Raw genomic sequence first — 18,680 nt, forward strand, 5'->3', positions numbered from 1 at the left:
CCTGATTTATTTGTACAGATACCAGCTGTGTTATTACTTGCAAACATACCATACAAAAAGCTAGGTTAGCTAATAGCTCCAAGAAGCTCGCATCTTCATCTAATACAAAGCCTGAACTTTTTACTGTTGCCAATCAGCAAGATATGCTTAAAAATCACCTCATAATAGACTTTAATTAGAGGACTCCTTGGTAGTGATGACAACTCATTAGATACCATTTACTTAATCATTCAAGAGAGCAATCCACAGAAACGCGTCTCGGTGAGGAAGAGCAGCGCCCACATAGCATCTCTAAAGCTGAGCTGGGCTATAGTTTATCCTCTTTAACAGCGGAGCCCAGGATTGTCGTAGCTAAGCTCTGCAGGCACTTACTGCCTATTTTCTCTTCACTGCACTGAGTTTTGCCAGCCAGTGTATCTGCTTACCCTGAGCCACTATCCCCACCTCCAAGGCTGCTTCTCTGAGCAGGGCCAAACTGGCCCTGCACCACAGTCGGCACAGGTCTGCCTGAGTTTGTTTACCTGTAACACGTTTATATGTTATGGATCGGTAATCCTTGGTGTTGAGAAAAGCTGGCTTTCTCTCATCACATGGGCACGTTTCCCAACAGCCATTTTGAGGACAAGCATTTAGTCATAACATTAAAAAGTTTCTGCCATCAGCTCGCTTAACGCTATGCATGCTTATTTGGCCTTTACACGATTAGGATTAACCCCCAGTTAAAAGAAAGAAATACTCTACAGATAGCACTAAATCCGATGCAGGTACTAACAAGAATATCAGTAGGAAAGAAGACACCAGCATTTAGCAGATACAGAGCGCTACCACGGCAGTATTTGACAACACAGCACATTTTTGACCTTCAGGGTTTGCAGAGACGGCCCATGCTCTGCAGCCTTCTGACATCTGCAGTCATTCTCACTTACAGCAAATGCAGCACTAAGAATTTTCAATGGCTATGAGCTTACATTTGTTATTTGCAATTCTCATCTTAGACATTTTCCAAATGCCATCTTACTGAAAACCCTATTAAGCTCAGAACAAGCAGACTGACTAGATAATGCTATTTGTCTGAAAGAGAGTTTTACCACAATATTAATGAACATTATCAATAACAGAAATTTTGCAACCATTTTGTAACTTTTCATCATCTAACTACTGTCTAAGATAACCAACATCACAGAAATAATTACAGGAGCTGGTCAAGTGTAGAGCCCTTTAAGTTTAAGCCATCTGTGGCTGATCCTGCGGTGTCCTCACTCAACTATTCAAAGTCATTACAACCTAGCACAACTTTCATTAGCCTTCGAGCAACAACACTGAGCAAGCAGTACACCACAGACAGCAGACTTTGTTCTCCTTTAGCAGCCTTTATCTCCTGATCGCCATGAAGACTAACTGAGAGTTTCAGACATGTTATCTTTTAGTCCTAGGATGCGGATCATTTGTCTTAACAGTTAAGGCCCTGGAGCTGGAGTCTGAGTAGCTAGAGCGTTCTAGATAATAATTTGTTATATGGTCTTAGACAGGTTAGTGCTTCTTTTTCATCGCACCTTTTGTCTCGTCTGTTCAGTTAGGGCTAGTTAAATGAGAATTTTCTCTGTAAAGTGTAGGACCAGAGCCCTTTTGCTTCCTTGGGACCCCATATACTATTTGTAATACATAGCAAGCACTATGACCCACACCACAGTCCACATTTACCTGTAAATATCTGAGACAGTGCAATAACAGATAGAACAGGAACTGTAACATAAATCCTGGACACTACTCTGGGTAATGACAAGCACAATATGGCACGCATGCAGAAAGGAAATAGCTGGCAAAAGAAAACTAGATTTACAGGAATTATTGCACACAGCAATGATTTTTCACATGCTAAACAAGTTTTGCTTTTAGGAATAGGATGAGAGTGTCTTTTCCAGTGACTGCACTACTGACGTGGTCTCTTCTGCCACTTCTCATTGATGTGTGAATCTTAGATCGACCTTTATTAATTAACTCTCATTACAACTAATCAAAAATTAATTAGTTTTTTACTACTTTACAATCAATAACATTAAGTTAAGCTACTCAACTGCTGTCCTTTGCTATACTAAGAGATGAGAAGATCCCTGCTAGTAACTCACTTGCTTCATGACTGTAGAAAAATTGAAGTTCGTCTTAATAGTTGCTTAGGATGATAGGAGGAAAAGGTTCAAGATCCAAGAAGAACATTAAAAAGAACGTGTTGGGTACTCTTAATTTAACGGAAAAGTGCCCTTCTAGACAAGTTTCACTCCTTAGGGCATTCAAGAGCTGCAGAGTGGACAAAGTATTAGAATATATTTTAGTACATTCTTGGGTGAAAAGTTATATGGGTGCTGGTGAATCAGATATTACTCTCTAATTCAATGGAATAATAAAGGCACAGCTGTAATAATAATAAACTAGCAAAGGAGTCTGAACAATGAGTGCTCCACAGGAGTGATTCTTCACAAAGAACTGTTCAATGGGAAAGGTGGTGAAGCACCGGCCTACCTCCACTTTTGTTTTTTGCATAACTTCTATGGCATATTCATCACTATTTTTAATCCAGGTGTATGAATAAGACTGCAAACAGTCAAAAAGAAAAAAAAAAGAGCAGGGCAGGCAAAATATTATTTATTTCTCAAATACTTTCAGAGTGATTCTATTTTCACTCAGAATCACACAGAATCGTTTAGGTTGGAAGGGACCTCTGGAGATCATCTAGTCCAACCTCCCTGCTCAAGCAGGGACCTCTAGAGCAGATTGCCCAGGATCACATCCAGACGGGGTTTGAATATCTCCAGGGAAGGAGACTCCACTACCTCTCTGGGCAACCTGTTCCAGTGCTCAGTCACCCTATCAGGAAAGAAGTTTTTTCTCAGGTTCAGATGGAACTTCCTGTGGTTCAGTTTCTGCCTGTTGCCTCTTGTCCTGTTGCTGGGCACCACAGAGAAGAGGCTGGCCTCATCCTCTTGACACTCCCCCTTCAGATACTTCTACACGTTGATGAGATCGCCTCTCAATCTTCTCTTCTCCAGGCTGAACAGGCCCAGCTCTCGCAGTCTTTCTTCAGAGGAGAGGTGCTCCAGCCCTCTAATCATCTTTGTAGCCCTCCGCTGGACTCTCTCCAGGAGCGCCATGTCTCTCTTGTACTGGGGAGCCCAGAACTGGACACAGTACTCCAGGTGAGGCCTCCCCAGGGCTGAGGAGAGGGGCAGGATCACCTCCCTCCACCTGCTGGCAACACTCTGCCTAATGTACCCCAGGAGACCATTGGCCTTCTTGGCCACAAGGGCACACTGCTGGCTCATGTTTAACTTGTTGTCCACCAGCACTCCCAGGTCCTTCTCGGCAGAGCTACTTTCCAACAGGTCAACCCCCAGCCTGTACTGGTGCATGGGATTATTCCTGCCTAGGTGCAGGACCCTGCACTTGCCTTTGTTGAACTTCATGAGGCTCCTCTCCGCCCAGCTCTCCAGCCTGTCCGGGTCCCTCTGAATGGCAGCACAGTCTTCTGGTGTGTTAGCCTCTCCCCCCAGTTTAGGATCATCAGCAAACTTGCTGAGGGTGCACTCTGTCCCTTCCTCCAGGTCATCGATGAATACGTTGAACAAGACTGGACCCAGGACTGACCCCTGGGGGACACCACTAGCCACAGGCCTCCAACTTGACTCTGCGCCATTCACCACAACCCTCTGCGCTCGGCCATCCAGCCAGTTCTCAATCCACCTCACTGTCCACTTGTCTAGCCCACACTTCCTGAGCTTACCTAGGAGGATGTGATGGGAGACAGTGTCAAAAGCCTTGCTGAAGTCCAGGTAGACGACATCCACTGCTCTCCCCTCATCTACCCAGCCAGTCGTTTCATCATAGAAGGCTATCAGGTTGGTCAAGCATGATTTCCCTTTGGTGAATCCATGCTGACTACTCCTGACCACCTTCTTGTCCTCCACATGCTTAGTGATGACCTCCAGGAGGAGCTGTTCCCTCACCTTTCCAGGGATGGAGGGGAGGCTGACAGGCCTGTAGTTCCCTGGCTCCTCCTTCTCGCCCTTTTTGAAGACTGGGGTGACATTGGCTTTCTTCCAGTCCTCAGGCACCTCTCCTGATCTCCAGGACCTTTCAAAGATGATGGAGAGCGGCCTAGCAATAACATCCGCCAGCTCCCTCAGCACTCGTGGGTGCATCCCATCAGGGCCCATGGATTTAGGGATGGCCAGTTTGGACAAAAGATCTCTAACCTGATCCTCCTCCACCAAGGGAGAGTCTTCCTTTCTCCACACTTCCTCTCTTGTCCCCAGGGTCTGGAATTCCTGAGGACTGGCCTTAGCAGTGAAGACTGAAGCAAAGGCAGCATTCAATAACTCTGCCTTCTGTATATCCTTTGTTACCAGGGCACCTGCCCCATTCAGCAGCAGGCCCACGTTTTCCCTAGTCTTCCTTTTGCTATTGATGTATTTGAAGAAGCCCTTCCTGTTGTCCTTGACATCTCTTGTTATAAAACTCAAGTTTTATAATTTATTTTAGAAAAAGAATGGTAGAATGGCAGTGGGTTGGACTGGAGACTGAAGGTCAAGTTCCTATGGTGAATTAGACACACAATATTTGAGATAGATTTGCATCTTAGGGGATTCCTAGATGCTAGGCATTGCCAAAGTGACTGTAGGGAGAATTCTCCTTTTTGACTTTGAGAAAGCTTTCTTGTGAAAGTTGATAATGTACTCCTGTAAAAAGTCTTGGCTTCAGTGAAGTGAATTTCTTATCTATAAAATATTATCGTAAAACTTCCAAGTAGATAAAATTACAGTTCCCACAGAAAGCAAATTGTGTAATTAATTTCTAGCTCAAATATTTAAAATAAAATAAAAATATTTAAAATAAAATATTTAAAATAAAAATATTTTCTTCATAGACAATTGGGGGAAAATATTCAATGCACGCTAACCTATCTTGGATTATGGAAGGGGAGTGCTAATAGCAAATAAAAAAAACGCACAAATATCTTAAATTAAAGTCTCCATCACTTCAGCTCAGTAGACCAGAAGTGTCTTTGTTTATACTCCAGAAAAATTGGATGCATTTTGACTGTCATTTCAGCCAAAGTAATATTCCAATTACTCTACAAAAATTATAGTATTAGGTAATCAATTATCCAAATTGAGATAGAAATATTCCATGAATGCTTAGTCATGAGTGAATTAAAACTTTCATATTGTAAATACAAAAGGGCTTATGCAATTCTTGGTTGCACTTGCATATAGAAACATGCCAGAATTCACTGAATTAAATGAAATTTCCCACCCTTCTAAACAATCTGGTGGGCCATATGAAGTATTTAGTTTTGTACACTTACCACCCGCCATCTAGTGCTCTGCCCTAGCAACTACAGTAAAATGTTAAAAGTTGGTCATCCATACGGGTCCATTTCTGCTGCCTTTACTTGTCTAACCAATTTCTTTGTGCGGTTACTCTGTTCCGACCACCGCAATACTGTTTTCCAGTCTGGGTATCGAACAGCAGAAGGGTAACAGGATTCATCCGGGAGGATGAATCAGTTTCAGGGAGAATGTTTTCCATCAGCTCCGTCCTGGAATCACCTCCACATCAATTTTTGAAGTTTGTTCCTCCACATATTCTTGAAAAAGGCTCTCCTACTAGTATTTAGTAGATAACCCCATGGAAGTAACTCTAGCATCTTATGTGGAAAACATCACTCATCTCTTCTAAATAATGAAGTTTCTAAAGATAAATAGTCCTCTGGCTTAGATCATGAAATTTGATTCTGTTCCGAGTAACAACAGCAAAAAACAGCATATATCACAGTTTGCCTAACAAGACAAAAATCCTTAAATTATCCTTTAAAGCAGGCAACTTCTCCCAAAAATATGCAAGAGAGGAATAGCAGATGTAGACCACTTTCTGACATGTTCCAGATATCACGCTATCCAAAGTGTGTCAGCCCTATGGGATACTCCTAGAGGAGATCTATTCTCTTCCATAACTTCAGAGGACAAAAGGATCCCAATAGATTTAAACACTAGTATGGGGGAGGAAGGGGGAACAGCCTCAAGAGCAAGAGTGCTTAAAGACTTTTAGGACTCTGAGGGTCAAAACTAGCACCTTAAATAGGACCTAGAATCCAATATGGACCCTCCATCCTATACGTAGGATGCAAAATTGCTGCCTTCGTTTCTGGCACTTCATTTAGTAACCTGCCCTCCTTCAGTTCACTTAACACACTGCATTCCATTTCTGCCAATATTAAACAGTTTTATAAAGCCACAGGTTAGACAACTACTTATTTTATTCCCTCTCCATTATGAAGAAAAACTACATTAAGAGTAATGTCACCTATTATATTGAACTGAACTCAAAGTACAACACAGTGCAATTTGGCTTCTATATCATGTCCTTCAGCTAAAGCATCACTAAGCGTGTTGCAGTCAGTCAAAGAAAGTACAAAAAAGTCAAATGAGAACTCAGGATGTAGAAGAATGAGTTCATTTGCTTGTTTGTTGTTCCAGCATGTTTCCTCAAGCTATTATTTTATCTTGTAACAGTACCATCACCTGCTATCAATGGATAGATTTTAACTACGGAATTATTTAGGAGGAAGGTAATTGCTAAATGCTACTGCATAAAATGGTCTTGTGCCCCATGGTGCCCCACTACAAAAACACCTTCTTTCCCCTTTAAAAGTGCCAAAGTTGCTTGTTTTAAACTTCTCATGATCAAAGCTTTTGTAATAACACTGTGATTCCCAAATATCCACGCTACTTTGGCCATAACAACAAGGTCAAGCAAAGCTTGTGGAGAGGAATGAAATCATTAGAAACAGACGAACAACAAGAATCCAACTGTTTGAAAAAACAACAAAAAAACCTAAAATCCCCACACTTATTAACAACTCCTTTTAGCCACAAGCTAAACAAAGGTACTAACAGGTGAAGGCCGCCTGCCTCAGTTTACAGGGCGTAAGAAGAGTAAGTTAGTCACCCAACACATTTGATTACTTCCACAGTCTTCATTTAAAATCGTTTCTCCACAGCACATCAAGGAAAAGCATCTTGCTCCATATGCTCCCTCTGTTTTCCTCCTAAAAAGCTTTAACTCTCCACTTGCTTCTGAACCAAATATACCCCTGCATTTCCAAAGTGTTTTTGAGATATATGGATCGCTTTTGGTCTTCTGCAGCAGATTTTCTTCCATCTTCAAAAAACAGATGTGGCAATTCTTTACCAGTGACAAACCTCTGGCTAGTATGGTAGATTCACTCTTGATAGCTCCTCCTGGCTGGAAATCAACACCACTACAGCCAGCACAACACAACCACAATCACGGCTGTCCAGGTCATGTCTCACAAAGGAGTTTCTTTTCTTACGGAAGTATTCACAAATCCACAGTATCATTAGCAAGATCTGGGCATACATTTCTTTCTAAGAGACTTAGATTCTTCAGGCTGAATGTTCAATCATACCTGATTATTCACTGACTAGGATGCTTTGTTGTGCCAATTAAAGACATGCTAAAGAGATAGGTCATCTCTTTCCCTAGTTTCTGAAGCAGCTTTTTCTAGAACTAAAATTAAGCCATATGGAAATCATTTAACATGGCTAGTCCCTTTATTTTACTTTTTCTTAAATAGGTCATTTGTCTCTGTGCTGAGTCCAATGTGTTTTAATTTATTGTAACTGCATTCCTGTGTCAGTAGTTTAAAAAACAAACACACCCCCCCACCACTTTCAAACGTCTAGAAATGGCTTTGTCATCTATAATTGTTACAATTTCATGTTTGAAGAATATAATGTCTGCAAGAGAGAGAGTTCAAGACCTTCACTTCACCTTAAGGCACCCGAGACTGACTTTGATAAGAAATCCAGTAATGTATTTATCTGGAAAGATGCCACTTTTCCCATCCAGCCATGCACAGTAGATTAAGGTCATTCTCTTAATAATGAAAGAAGCAATTTGTTCCTAGGTATTGAAAGGGGGGAGGATGAGGAAGGGGGACACGAGGGGGAAGTCATATATGTCAGGTAGTATTTCCTTCAGCAAATGGAAGTATATTACTTGAAAAAGGAAAAGACAAATGCTCAGAATGCAGGGGGAGAGAAAGAGTCTAATCCAGATTCCGCCAAATGACTTTACACTCAGATGATCATTTTACAGTATGCCCATTCCTTAGCTAAAATAGCTTGGATCTGATTTACCAATGAATTAAGTACCTGCCATTACTATTTTAATTAAAAAAGTCCTAAAGAATGTGGAGATCCTGAGAGGACTGAGGAAGAGAGTGAAATACAGCAACTGTTTTGTCATCTTTATTACGCTGTCCTTTCCTTTGTCAAATACAGTTATTTACAACGAAATGAATGAATGGTCTGACCCAAATGTTCATGGGTGTCTAGCACGCAGTCCTAGCATCTCTGTTATTCAAGACTTTCCGATCCAGCATCCCAAAACTAGAAGCTCCCTCTTGTCCAGGTTAATATAGCTTGGAGTCATAATATAATGTAGTCATGAATATCATGCAGACAAATCTGTGACCCATAGTCTAACAGTTTGTTATTGTATTCCTTCAGCTCCTTTAACATTTCTAAGATCGGATCTCATCTTTTTTCCACATGACTAGTTAATTTATTTCTCAGTAGTCCAACAAAAGTATTTGCAACCTTTAAATCTGTGCTTTTAATTTACCCACACATACAGAAAGGACATAGATAAAACTGTTTCTCAATATATTCATGTATTGCAAAATATTCCATTCTATCTCCAGACTATTTGCAAAGACTTGCAGTGAGCCAGAAAATGATTTGCAACCATCTGCATAGTGTTTTCAGTTTTGTCTAGCTCATCTGCTGTCTTTTGGAAACAGTTATTGAAGACTACAATTTTCATAAATGTTTGGAAACTGATATGAAGCAAACTGGCCATGAAATCCTGTTGGAAGCGTCTCCAAGTTGTTTGCAGTTAAATGACATTGCAGTGCATAAGCACTGTTGAGCAGACCATTGACAGTACTGTCAGTCCACAACCAAATCAGGAGGCCAATTACAAGAGAAATATCAAGGCTTTTTATTGAACCAGATGTTAGTTTAAGATCTTTTGCAGGTCAAGAAGTCATCTCTACCAAGTTCTAGGAAGCTCAGAGGCATCTTCTACGCAGACTGTGTAATATACACTCTCTAATTTTCTGAGGACCAATTACGTAGTTAAATATGCTATATTATCATATTACTGCTTTCTGCTGTGCATTTAACAGCTCCCAATAAGAGCAGGTCATTGGATAGAATATAAAATACCAACTTAATAACAGCTAGGCTGGTCTAGAAGAGCTATAGGTCCAGGAACAGCAATGCATTGCTGTGAGCTAAAAGCAGGCAATTTTTGTAAGGAGAAATCACATATTTCATTAGTTTAACTGAAAGAAACAAAAAAACCCGCTGTATTTAGGGCACAAGTTCTCTTTCAGTTCTGAAACAGAAGCAGCTAATTTCTCATTTCATTTTATCTCCTTGAAGTTGCTGCTTCAAATGTTGCAGTTCCAGGGGAAACACTTCTCTGACACTGTCAAAGGAAGCACTGCATTGGATGTTTAGTGAGTTGTTTCAAAATGATGTTGAGATGCTCAGCTGGAGCACGTTTCCCTCAAAAAGCCTAAAGTGTAAGCTCTTTCTGTATTCTGGAGCCACCAAACATTGGTCATATTGCCATATATCACAGTGATGTGATTTAAGTTTCTATGACCCTATCAAGATGTGAGCCCTACCTCCAAGTAAAGACAGAAAGTAGATCTGTGTAATATTGAAGAGCACGACAGTAGCAACTGTCTTAGTTATGTTTAACCTTTTCCTTTGGAAGAAGGGCAACATTATCTGCATCCCTTGGGACTCTACAGAAGGCAGAAGCGCTTACTTTTCAGCGCTGACAGTAGGCAGCAAAGTCCTGCTGCAACGGAACCAAATTCCAAACGTGCAGACTCCAGGAGAAATTCTGAAGACTAGTTGACTTCAGCGGGATTTGGATCAGACCCCTTAATACTGACTGCTAAGTTCTTTCTTGTGAAATGTATCACTACTGTTATCAACTAACAAGAAGACAAAGTTTCTGCATGTTACAGAAAGCACCACAAACACCATATGCTATCCTTTGCTCTCTGTAGCAGAGAGAGATTCCTCAGACATTACATCCTAGAAGGGACAGTAAAGCTTGTAAAATAAAATAGCTTGAACTTGAATGTCTGAACTTCTACTCTGGAGTCTTCCACTTCTACCTGTCCTATGACCAACTATTAAAAACATTCATTTTGTTTCTTTTCAGTCCTCCAGAAGATTATTTTGCACTTACCTAATGAGTTAGCTGTCTCCACTGGTCTCACTGGTTAGACAATCTATTTACATAACTATTTGTAATAACTACTCCTAACAGCACCTGAAAAAAAAGTAGTCACAATAAATGCTTTAAGTGCAAAGAGCACAACTTTAGCACTGTCCTCCAGGCGTTTGCACAGTACGTGGAAGACTTCAAAATCCTTTGGCTTTTCTTGACGCACAACTTTTGAGTGAATATGCACCCACTGTGGGAAAGAAAAAAAAGCTCTACCTTTATAAGAAAATTCAATATTTTTCCTCAGAGCAGAAATATTATTTTTCTGAAATATTAGATGGTCACAACATTCCACAAACATAAATAGGTCACCTAAAATAGTAAAAGTGTTCATGAAATATTCTCTGAAATTTCATGCAAGCTTACTTTATTAGATGTCCTGTAGAAACATACTGAAATCATAAAAAATAACTTATTTAAAAGGCACTCCTTGAAGGACGTGCCACTTTTTCTCTAGCACATGAAGTTTCACTGTGGCTTAATACTAAATCCGCTAAATGGTCTACTAGAATACCTTGAATACAAATACAAACATATGCTCTGATTAATTCTGTTTAACAACTTGCATTTTCCCAAGGCATTTGCTTTTCAAGTCATTTATGCACCTATCCACAAGGGAGATGATTTTTACAATCCTATGTGAAACTGGAACAACACTAGCATTGAAGAGCCATAATTTAGTCTTTGAGCTAGATATTTTTGTTGAATGAAACCTTTAACCTGGAAACGTTAAAAAACTAGTAACTGAACAGACAGAACCTCATACACGTTGTCGTGCTTAGGGAATCATTCTCTGATCTTTTGACCTGCCAATTTATTTGGGGGTTCTCTCTGGACCTATATTTTGTCAGAAGTATTTTGTCACTTCCATCAGTTGTCTTACTGCAAATATCCCCACATTTTCCAAACAATATGCTCCTCTGCTAAAATAAATATATTCAGGGACCCAGGGCGCAGCATGCAACAGCCTGCATCAAAGATACAAGAAGGATTCTTTAAAAAATAACTCTTTCCTAAGTTCAAAATCTCCAATTTTTTTTGCTTTCAGTGAAGTTAGTCACTTCATACACTGTGCTCTGCTTCAAACCTGCTGTAACTCCTCTGCCGCTCACACTCTTCAGTCACGCTCGTCAGTCTGACGTCTTCTCGTGCTAAGGTTTACTCTGCCTAAAAGTAGCAAAGTTTAGTAACTGATTGAACGCAGTTCATCAACCACCAGTTACTTCATTGTCTTCCAATTTACGTACTTAATATGTACTTGCATGTTGCTTCCTATTTCAGTTTTACAATTGCTTTATTTGCCACTTATTTCTCAGGAAGAGCTAAAAAAATTTTAAACTAACTTGCTCTCTCTCTTTGGAACAATCTATTATGATGTTTTGATAGCACCACATTCAGAATTTGCAATACCTTGTTAAGATTTCACATTGGCCTCCCAAGTACCACGCAACTTTGTAAAGTAGGTGCGTAGCTCAGTTTGAGAAAGGAGGAGATTTTATCACCTTCTGTATTATCTGCAATACCTTCAGTGCATTCTGATTAGGTTGCAACATGAGCCAAACAAAATTAAAGACTAAAGCTAAACTTCTGAAGTATCCTATCTTACACATTCACTATAACAGCCTAAATATTAAACAGCAGCTAATTTCACTATTTATAAAAACAATAACCAAGACCTAATCAGCATAACACAAACCATAGCAGATCACTTCCTACTTTATAAACTCTACAAACAGCTAGTGCTTCAGTTACAGCAAGTGACCTTGTAAGGTATTGATAAAGGACAGTTTAGGTTGCAGAACTTACATCAACTATTGCAGAATTACATCAACAATTCCAGTAAGCAAATGAATAAAAGCTAGTATTTTCAAATTTGCATACTTTTTTTTTCTAAATATGGTTAGCTTTTAAGTTTCAGTTACGCCTGTACATGGACAGTTAAGATTTCCTTTTAAGACAGGGAGGTTTCACATACAATCATCAACTATCAATTTGATTAAATGCAGTAGTTTGAGATATATCACTGATGGATAAATCAACGGTGGGCAAAATACAAATACTTATATTGGATTGGCATGCAATTGCCAGTTTAAAAAAAAAAAAAGTTGCCAAATGCATTGTGTTTTGCATTTGAGAAATACAGATATTTTTCTGCAAAAAAATTTAGCACCATATCTGAGATATTTCAAGTTCTTTCACCAGCCTGCTGTGCCTGAGCTTCAAAATAAATGGCACTGCAAAACATAAAATAGGACAATAAGATTTATTAGACTGTGGAACAGCATCCCCTGGGAAGTGGTGAAAGCCCCATCTCTTGGTATTTTTTGAAATTAGACTAGACAAACCATTGCAAAATGTACTTATAGGGAACATTTCTGCACTGGCTAAAAGATAGACTGCATGATTTATTAAGGTTCTACCTGTCTAAACATTATGACTCCCCTTCAAAAAAATATTCATAAATATGATCAAGAGCACAAAGCCATATACATACAAAGACAAGTTTTTCTAATAAACTAACTCTAAGGAGCAAATAAATTTTATAAAACAAAAATAAAATCTATATGAGAAACTGCATTAACACAGTGTAAAGTTGCTTGGCAATGCACAGAAAGGTCACAAACTGTCAAGCTTCAAACTGATTCCTTAGACTTGACTCTAGGCTGACGCACATATTTCATGAAAGAGACTTGAGTTATTGGGCCGCAAACTATTTCTCAAGTGCTGTGGACAGTTTTTCATATAACCTGGGATAAACATAAAAGATAATAAATGTGCATTTCATTTGTCTAGATTAACATCATTCACATACCCTAGTGCCTCACTATATCTTTGCTATTTACCTCAAGTGCTGCATGGCATTAATATCATGCTCAGGCTGCTGAAGGCACATAACTAAAGTTTCTGCAGTGAATCCAAGTTCAGCTCCTATAGCCTCAGTTGGACTTTAAGTAGCTTGCAATTTGATATTTGATCCAGGCCGGTCCCTTGCATGAAGAAACACTGATCTTGAATTGAACATTAGGTGTTCTAGGTTCCGAGCTGGTATCTTAACTATTAGAGAACTCTTCCTTGCCTACTGAGAAACAGCTTCTTAAATGACTGGCTTTCTAAGGCGTATTTTTCTACCCTTTGGGAATACTCACTCACCAGGTAAGAGCTGAAGAACATTCTCATCAAACGAGCCTGCTACCAATTTAACGCTGAGCAACGGCCAGATGCTAGAGAACTATAAAAAAGGCAAGGCTTCTCTTACCCACAGTAGGACCACTCCAGACATCCGGGTTTTAGATATTGCATGATTTTCCCATTGTGGAGAAGAGAAAAAAAGGCCACTGGGACTGGACTGCATCTTCATTCCAAATTTCTCATGCAATCAGAGATGAGGGTGGGGAAAGCATGTTAAAAACCTAATCCGACATGAAAGACAGTTTTCCTCATATTTCAACAAACAGAAAGTTCATGCCAAATAAGTATCTGCTTTTAAAGATTATGCATGTTAAAGGAGTGTAACTCACAGAACTTTTTGAAGTAATGTGGCAGGGTTAAATTTGTTCTGTATGCAGCCAGGAGGACTTAACATAGAATACTTCATCTTCCCATCTAAAGTGTATTTAAAATAAATATATAGTAACATATGAGATTTAAAAGGCCAGATTTGTCATGTGCTACAATTTAGTATAGGCAGTTCTTTAGAGTTGCTTAGGAAAAGCAATTTTTTCCTCCTACAAAAGTGGTAAATAACAGATTTACATGCACTTTTCTCAGATTTTCTTTTACAACATGAAAATCTCAAAACTGCAGTAAAAATATTGCTTTTGACTCAAATTATGAAAAGTTGCAGTTTTTCTTCACTGTACTTCTCTGCTTGCCTCCTTTCCAAGTCTTCACAAAGCAGTTTTTATAAAGAGTTTGAAACAGTCCTTTAATCCCCAAATGCACTGGCTCCTTCTGAAAATTTCTGAAGGAATGAAAGTTCAAGCATTTCAGTGCTCTCTCCTACACACCTTTGCACTGGTGACATTGCAAGGGAGGACACAGTTAAGACTGCTGAACACTAGGTGAACACTCAAGAAATCAAATCAAACCCAGGAATTCAATCTACAAGTGTCTCATTTTATTAAATTTGCACAAACGTTTGGGGGGAGAAATGTTTGGTTTGAAATGCAGCAGGCATTATGAATACAGAATTACCCTTGCACCAACATCCAGTCTTCATCAGGCCATATGGCCTGACAGGTTGGTTAGAGAAAGACCGAGAAATATCACATCACTTAAGTACCAATGGTTAATAGTCAAACTGATACACCATAACTCAAGGATCGAACATTTCATATAAGCTGGTCAGGGAACTAACAGTCTAGGAAAAATATTATGTGCATGCTTACTTTCTTTGCATGTTTTCTATTTCAGTAACTATTTTATACAATATTAATCATCTCCAGCACGTGCTGGAGCATGGCTAGGTGACGATCAACCATATAATGCCATGTAAATAACTGATATGGGCATCTATATCACATGGACTCGAGTTCTACCAATATCCCGACTAATACTTTAACTCTACCTTTTGCTAAAAGCCCCTCTGGCTGCTCATTCTGCACCACTGTAGCAAATAAGAAATTTTTAGTTGACTCTTACCATACATATTACATTTCATTTGGTTTGAAGCAAATACTTTATTCAGATGCTAAAACAGAAAGAAATACACATATATATGCATGCTTATATATACAAATTTAAAAAAAGAGAGGCTTAGATTTTGCAAGGTCAAAAAACAGTAGTTTCCTCATTGGGGAAGCATCAAAGTAATACAAAGAGAAGGCAAGAAGTAACTCTGATTTCGATAGCTACCTAAATTAATGATTACCGTTTTATCCCAGGATACTAGATTAACTAGCTACTTGTAGTAAATGAGAGAATCCCTCCAGATACCACTGCAAACTAATTGCTGGCAAACGCAGCCTTGATTCCCATGGCAAAACACAAAACATCTCTGTCCAGTGAAGCTAGTGGCAGAAATGTCCTTCTGCAACCAACTTCCGCACAGCAGCAGCTACTGTTACAAATACATATCGCCAAATAAATGCCCAGAAGTATTATGCACCATTTCACAAGCATAAAATATAGATGGTGCCTGTGTTCTCTCATAATACAGGATTTCATACTAAGTGGAGTAATGAGTTAGAGCTGATGACCTGGGTAGTTTTTTCTCCTAAATCTAAGAATGGCTGCTGATTCAGACAAACAGCAGTGGAATAAATAAATAGCCCCCTTATTGTGCTGAATTTTTATTAGCAGTCCAAAGTGAGTCAAAGCCTATAATTTTTTTAACGTACTTCTTTAAAATAGAAGACATCAGGAACTACCAGGTAATGTTCTTCCAATGCAGACATTGATTACCCATACTGCTAAGAATATTAAAATAGTTAGAGATTCTTCTCAACATAGAACTGAAGTCATTCCAGTGCTTCCTAAGGGCACAGAGTCCCTCTTTTCCAACAGCTCATTCTCTGCAGTGTGACAGATGCTTTCAGTGATTGTTAAACAATTTTTTATCATTTTTTTAGAAAGACGTTTGTGTTAACAGAATTTCCAATGCTCCTTGTGATGTTGGGCAATTTGTTTCTAATAATGGCTCTGACTCAGGCAGGCTGCTTTAAACAAGGGGAAAAATACTAGAACTTCATGCAAAACATAGCACAACATCCAGAGCAAGAGTTTATTGGAGTCAGTGGAAAGGATACCTTTGGTGAGTTTTGAACCAAACCCCTACTTTAATTTTAAAGGAATAGTTTTAAGTGGAAAATAAACAGTTAACCAGTTGCTCACTTAACCACATTTGCTTTGTATTTTCAGCACATCCCCTATGGAAAAGTCAACAGAACACAGTACTGGAGCAGAAATACATGGGTCCTCATCTGAGAGAACCAAAATAGGAAAGCTACTCATCTCCACATAACTTTCCTGTAACACCACAGAATTAGCAGGGTACTAAACAGAGCCTCACAGATGGGGCTGAGCCTAATTATTTGGATAAGCACCATTCTAATATAGTCTCTGTTTTAATAGTCTGTCCCCAAACGACAAAAGAAACTGGTCCAATTAAAGCTTATTCTGCAATATTTCCTAATTATTATAACCAAGATGTACTATCAAAAAGAGCTGTACTCCAACCCATAGTGGTATTCAGATATGGATATTTATCATCAAATGGAAAGAATCTGTAAGCCTTCCATGTTTTTAAATCTGTTTTTCTGAAAGTAAAGACTTTGATTTGACCAATTACCTGAGCCCATGTATTGCACATCTTTGGAGGTGGGAATCAATCATCTCTTAAGAATTGTTATCAGACCAGTACAAATGATGCTCTGATAACTCACAGTTATATACAGTATGCTTTTATAAACATCAGAAGAGCAAAACAGACTTGGTACCAAAGGTACCTATTTGCAGCTACATGGACTGTTGGAGAGACTTTTGCTTGCATAAGCTGGCATTCTATATACATACATATTTTAAATACTTTTCTGAATCAGGCAGACTATTGCATTTACAGAAATGACCTTCCACGAGGACGAACTTAGTAAATTACCTGTCAGAGTATTTAAAATATAAATTCTACTCAAGTGTGAAACATTCAGTTGATTCTTCATTCGTTGAGAAAGAACATCTTAACTCAGGAAGCTGGGAGGGGGGCAGGGAGAAGGGAAGAAACACATTTCAGAGAACTTCTAAATAACTATAAACCAAACTTCAAGTGAACTCTAAAGCTATACTCCCACTTTACGACCAAGACTTAAGCAGGAAACACCTACACACAAGATGTTGCTTTTTTATTTTGTTTGTTTTAAATTGAGGGAAGCAGCTAGTACGTGTGCAAGAAGAAAATTACTTTGTCTGATTGCAAGAAGAAAAGCTTCAGCTGGTTGGGAATCAAAAACCTGCTGACAAGCACAGCAGCTGAACTAAATAACCAGTCAGACATACCAAAAAAGTTAACCTTCTCTGAAGATCTCATAACAGATATATTTATACAGACAACCACTCAGCAGCTTTCTCTTTTTTGGGACGTCTCAGCAGATGAGATTTGCTGTCTCACCAAGATCTCCCCGTAGTGCTACCCACTCTCCTCTCCTTGTTCATTGGAGGTCTACCCCAGCCCTGGCTGTAAAAACATATCCCACCAAATGAATGTAGCGGAAAGCCTGAATGCACAGATCGATAAACAACCCCAAATGCCCAATTCAATATACCAGCTGTTACCTTGTCCCTAAATAGGAATAGGGAGCTGAAAACAAGCTTTAGCAGTTAATATTCTTTCAAATAAAAAAAAAATTACTTCTCTACCACATATGTTTTACAAGCAGGGAATGGTGAGAGCCAAAGTAAAATACAAACTCCTACACTGAAAAGCATCTAGCCAGAAAATGAAACCAAACAGCAACAGTCCCAGTGAGATGGGATGCTTGATCACATTTCTCCTACACTACTTGACGCCCAGTTACCAACTTTAGGCTGGCAAATAATTTCAAAGGAAACCTCACGGTCCCTTCCCCCTTTCCAGCTCAGAGCTGAGCATCCTCACTTACACTTTTGCCTTCACCAGCTGCCTCAGGCACTGGCTCTTCTCTGCCCAGACCGGGCATCGTTTCTTCTGGGGCTGCTGCTCTGTCCTTCCCAGTGTTTCCTCCTTCATCCCCCAGCTTCAACCTCTTCCCCTCAGGTTGGGAATCATCCACGTCCTCCCTCCTCATCTTCCCATCTCTGCTCCGCTGCTTCACCACGTCTTCTGGGCTGCCACAGGGCTTTGACATTTTTTAAAAAAATGTTTTGCACTTTTTCTCTCTCTCTTTTTTGTTTTTTATTTCTTAATTTAAAGACTGGTGAAGCTGTCCCTTTGGAGGAGATTTGGCTTCTGAGAGCTCCGATGTGCTCTCGCTCCTCTTAAAAACCGAGCCGGTGTTTCCCAGCCGCGGGCGGCGCGGCGCGGCGCTGCCGCTTCTCTGCCGCCCTCTGCCGGCCGCGGGCGGCGCTGCCGGGACGGCGCCGCCCGCCACCACCGCGCACCCACAGCGCCAGCCTTGCTCACACTGACCGCACGCACCCTTCTCCTGCAGCTGACTTCGCCAAACCCTTGTTTTCTCTTCTACTGGATCCAGAGTAATTGCCTTTCTTTAACGTACAGAATATTTGCTGCGCCTCCTTTAAACCCAAGTTTGCCTCTGTCCCTGAGGGATGCAGTGCATTTCGTTCTTTAACCCTAATTACTCACAAAATGCTACAGA

At 39.8% G+C, this 18,680-nt stretch overlaps 1 protein-coding gene across 13 annotated transcripts in view; it reads right to left on the minus strand.

Annotated features, from left to right (window-relative positions):
- Positions 1-18,348, minus strand: part of RBFOX1 (RNA binding fox-1 homolog 1) — a 1,498,714-nt gene extending 1,480,366 nt beyond the window's left edge. For all 13 annotated transcript variants that reach the window (XM_068908988.1, XM_068909002.1, XM_068908998.1 and 10 more), the window contains exon 1: positions 17,985-18,348. In XM_068908988.1, the coding sequence (XP_068765089.1) occupies positions 17,985-18,209 (225 nt within the window). In that variant the 5' untranslated portion in view covers positions 18,210-18,348. The remainder of the gene's footprint in view (positions 1-17,984) is intronic.
- Between the last annotated feature and the right edge of the window lie 332 nt (positions 18,349-18,680).

The sequence above is a fragment of the Struthio camelus genome, chromosome 15, assembly GCF_040807025.1.
Source record: "Struthio camelus isolate bStrCam1 chromosome 15, bStrCam1.hap1, whole genome shotgun sequence".
Classification (NCBI taxonomy): Eukaryota; Metazoa; Chordata; class Aves; order Struthioniformes; family Struthionidae; genus Struthio; species Struthio camelus.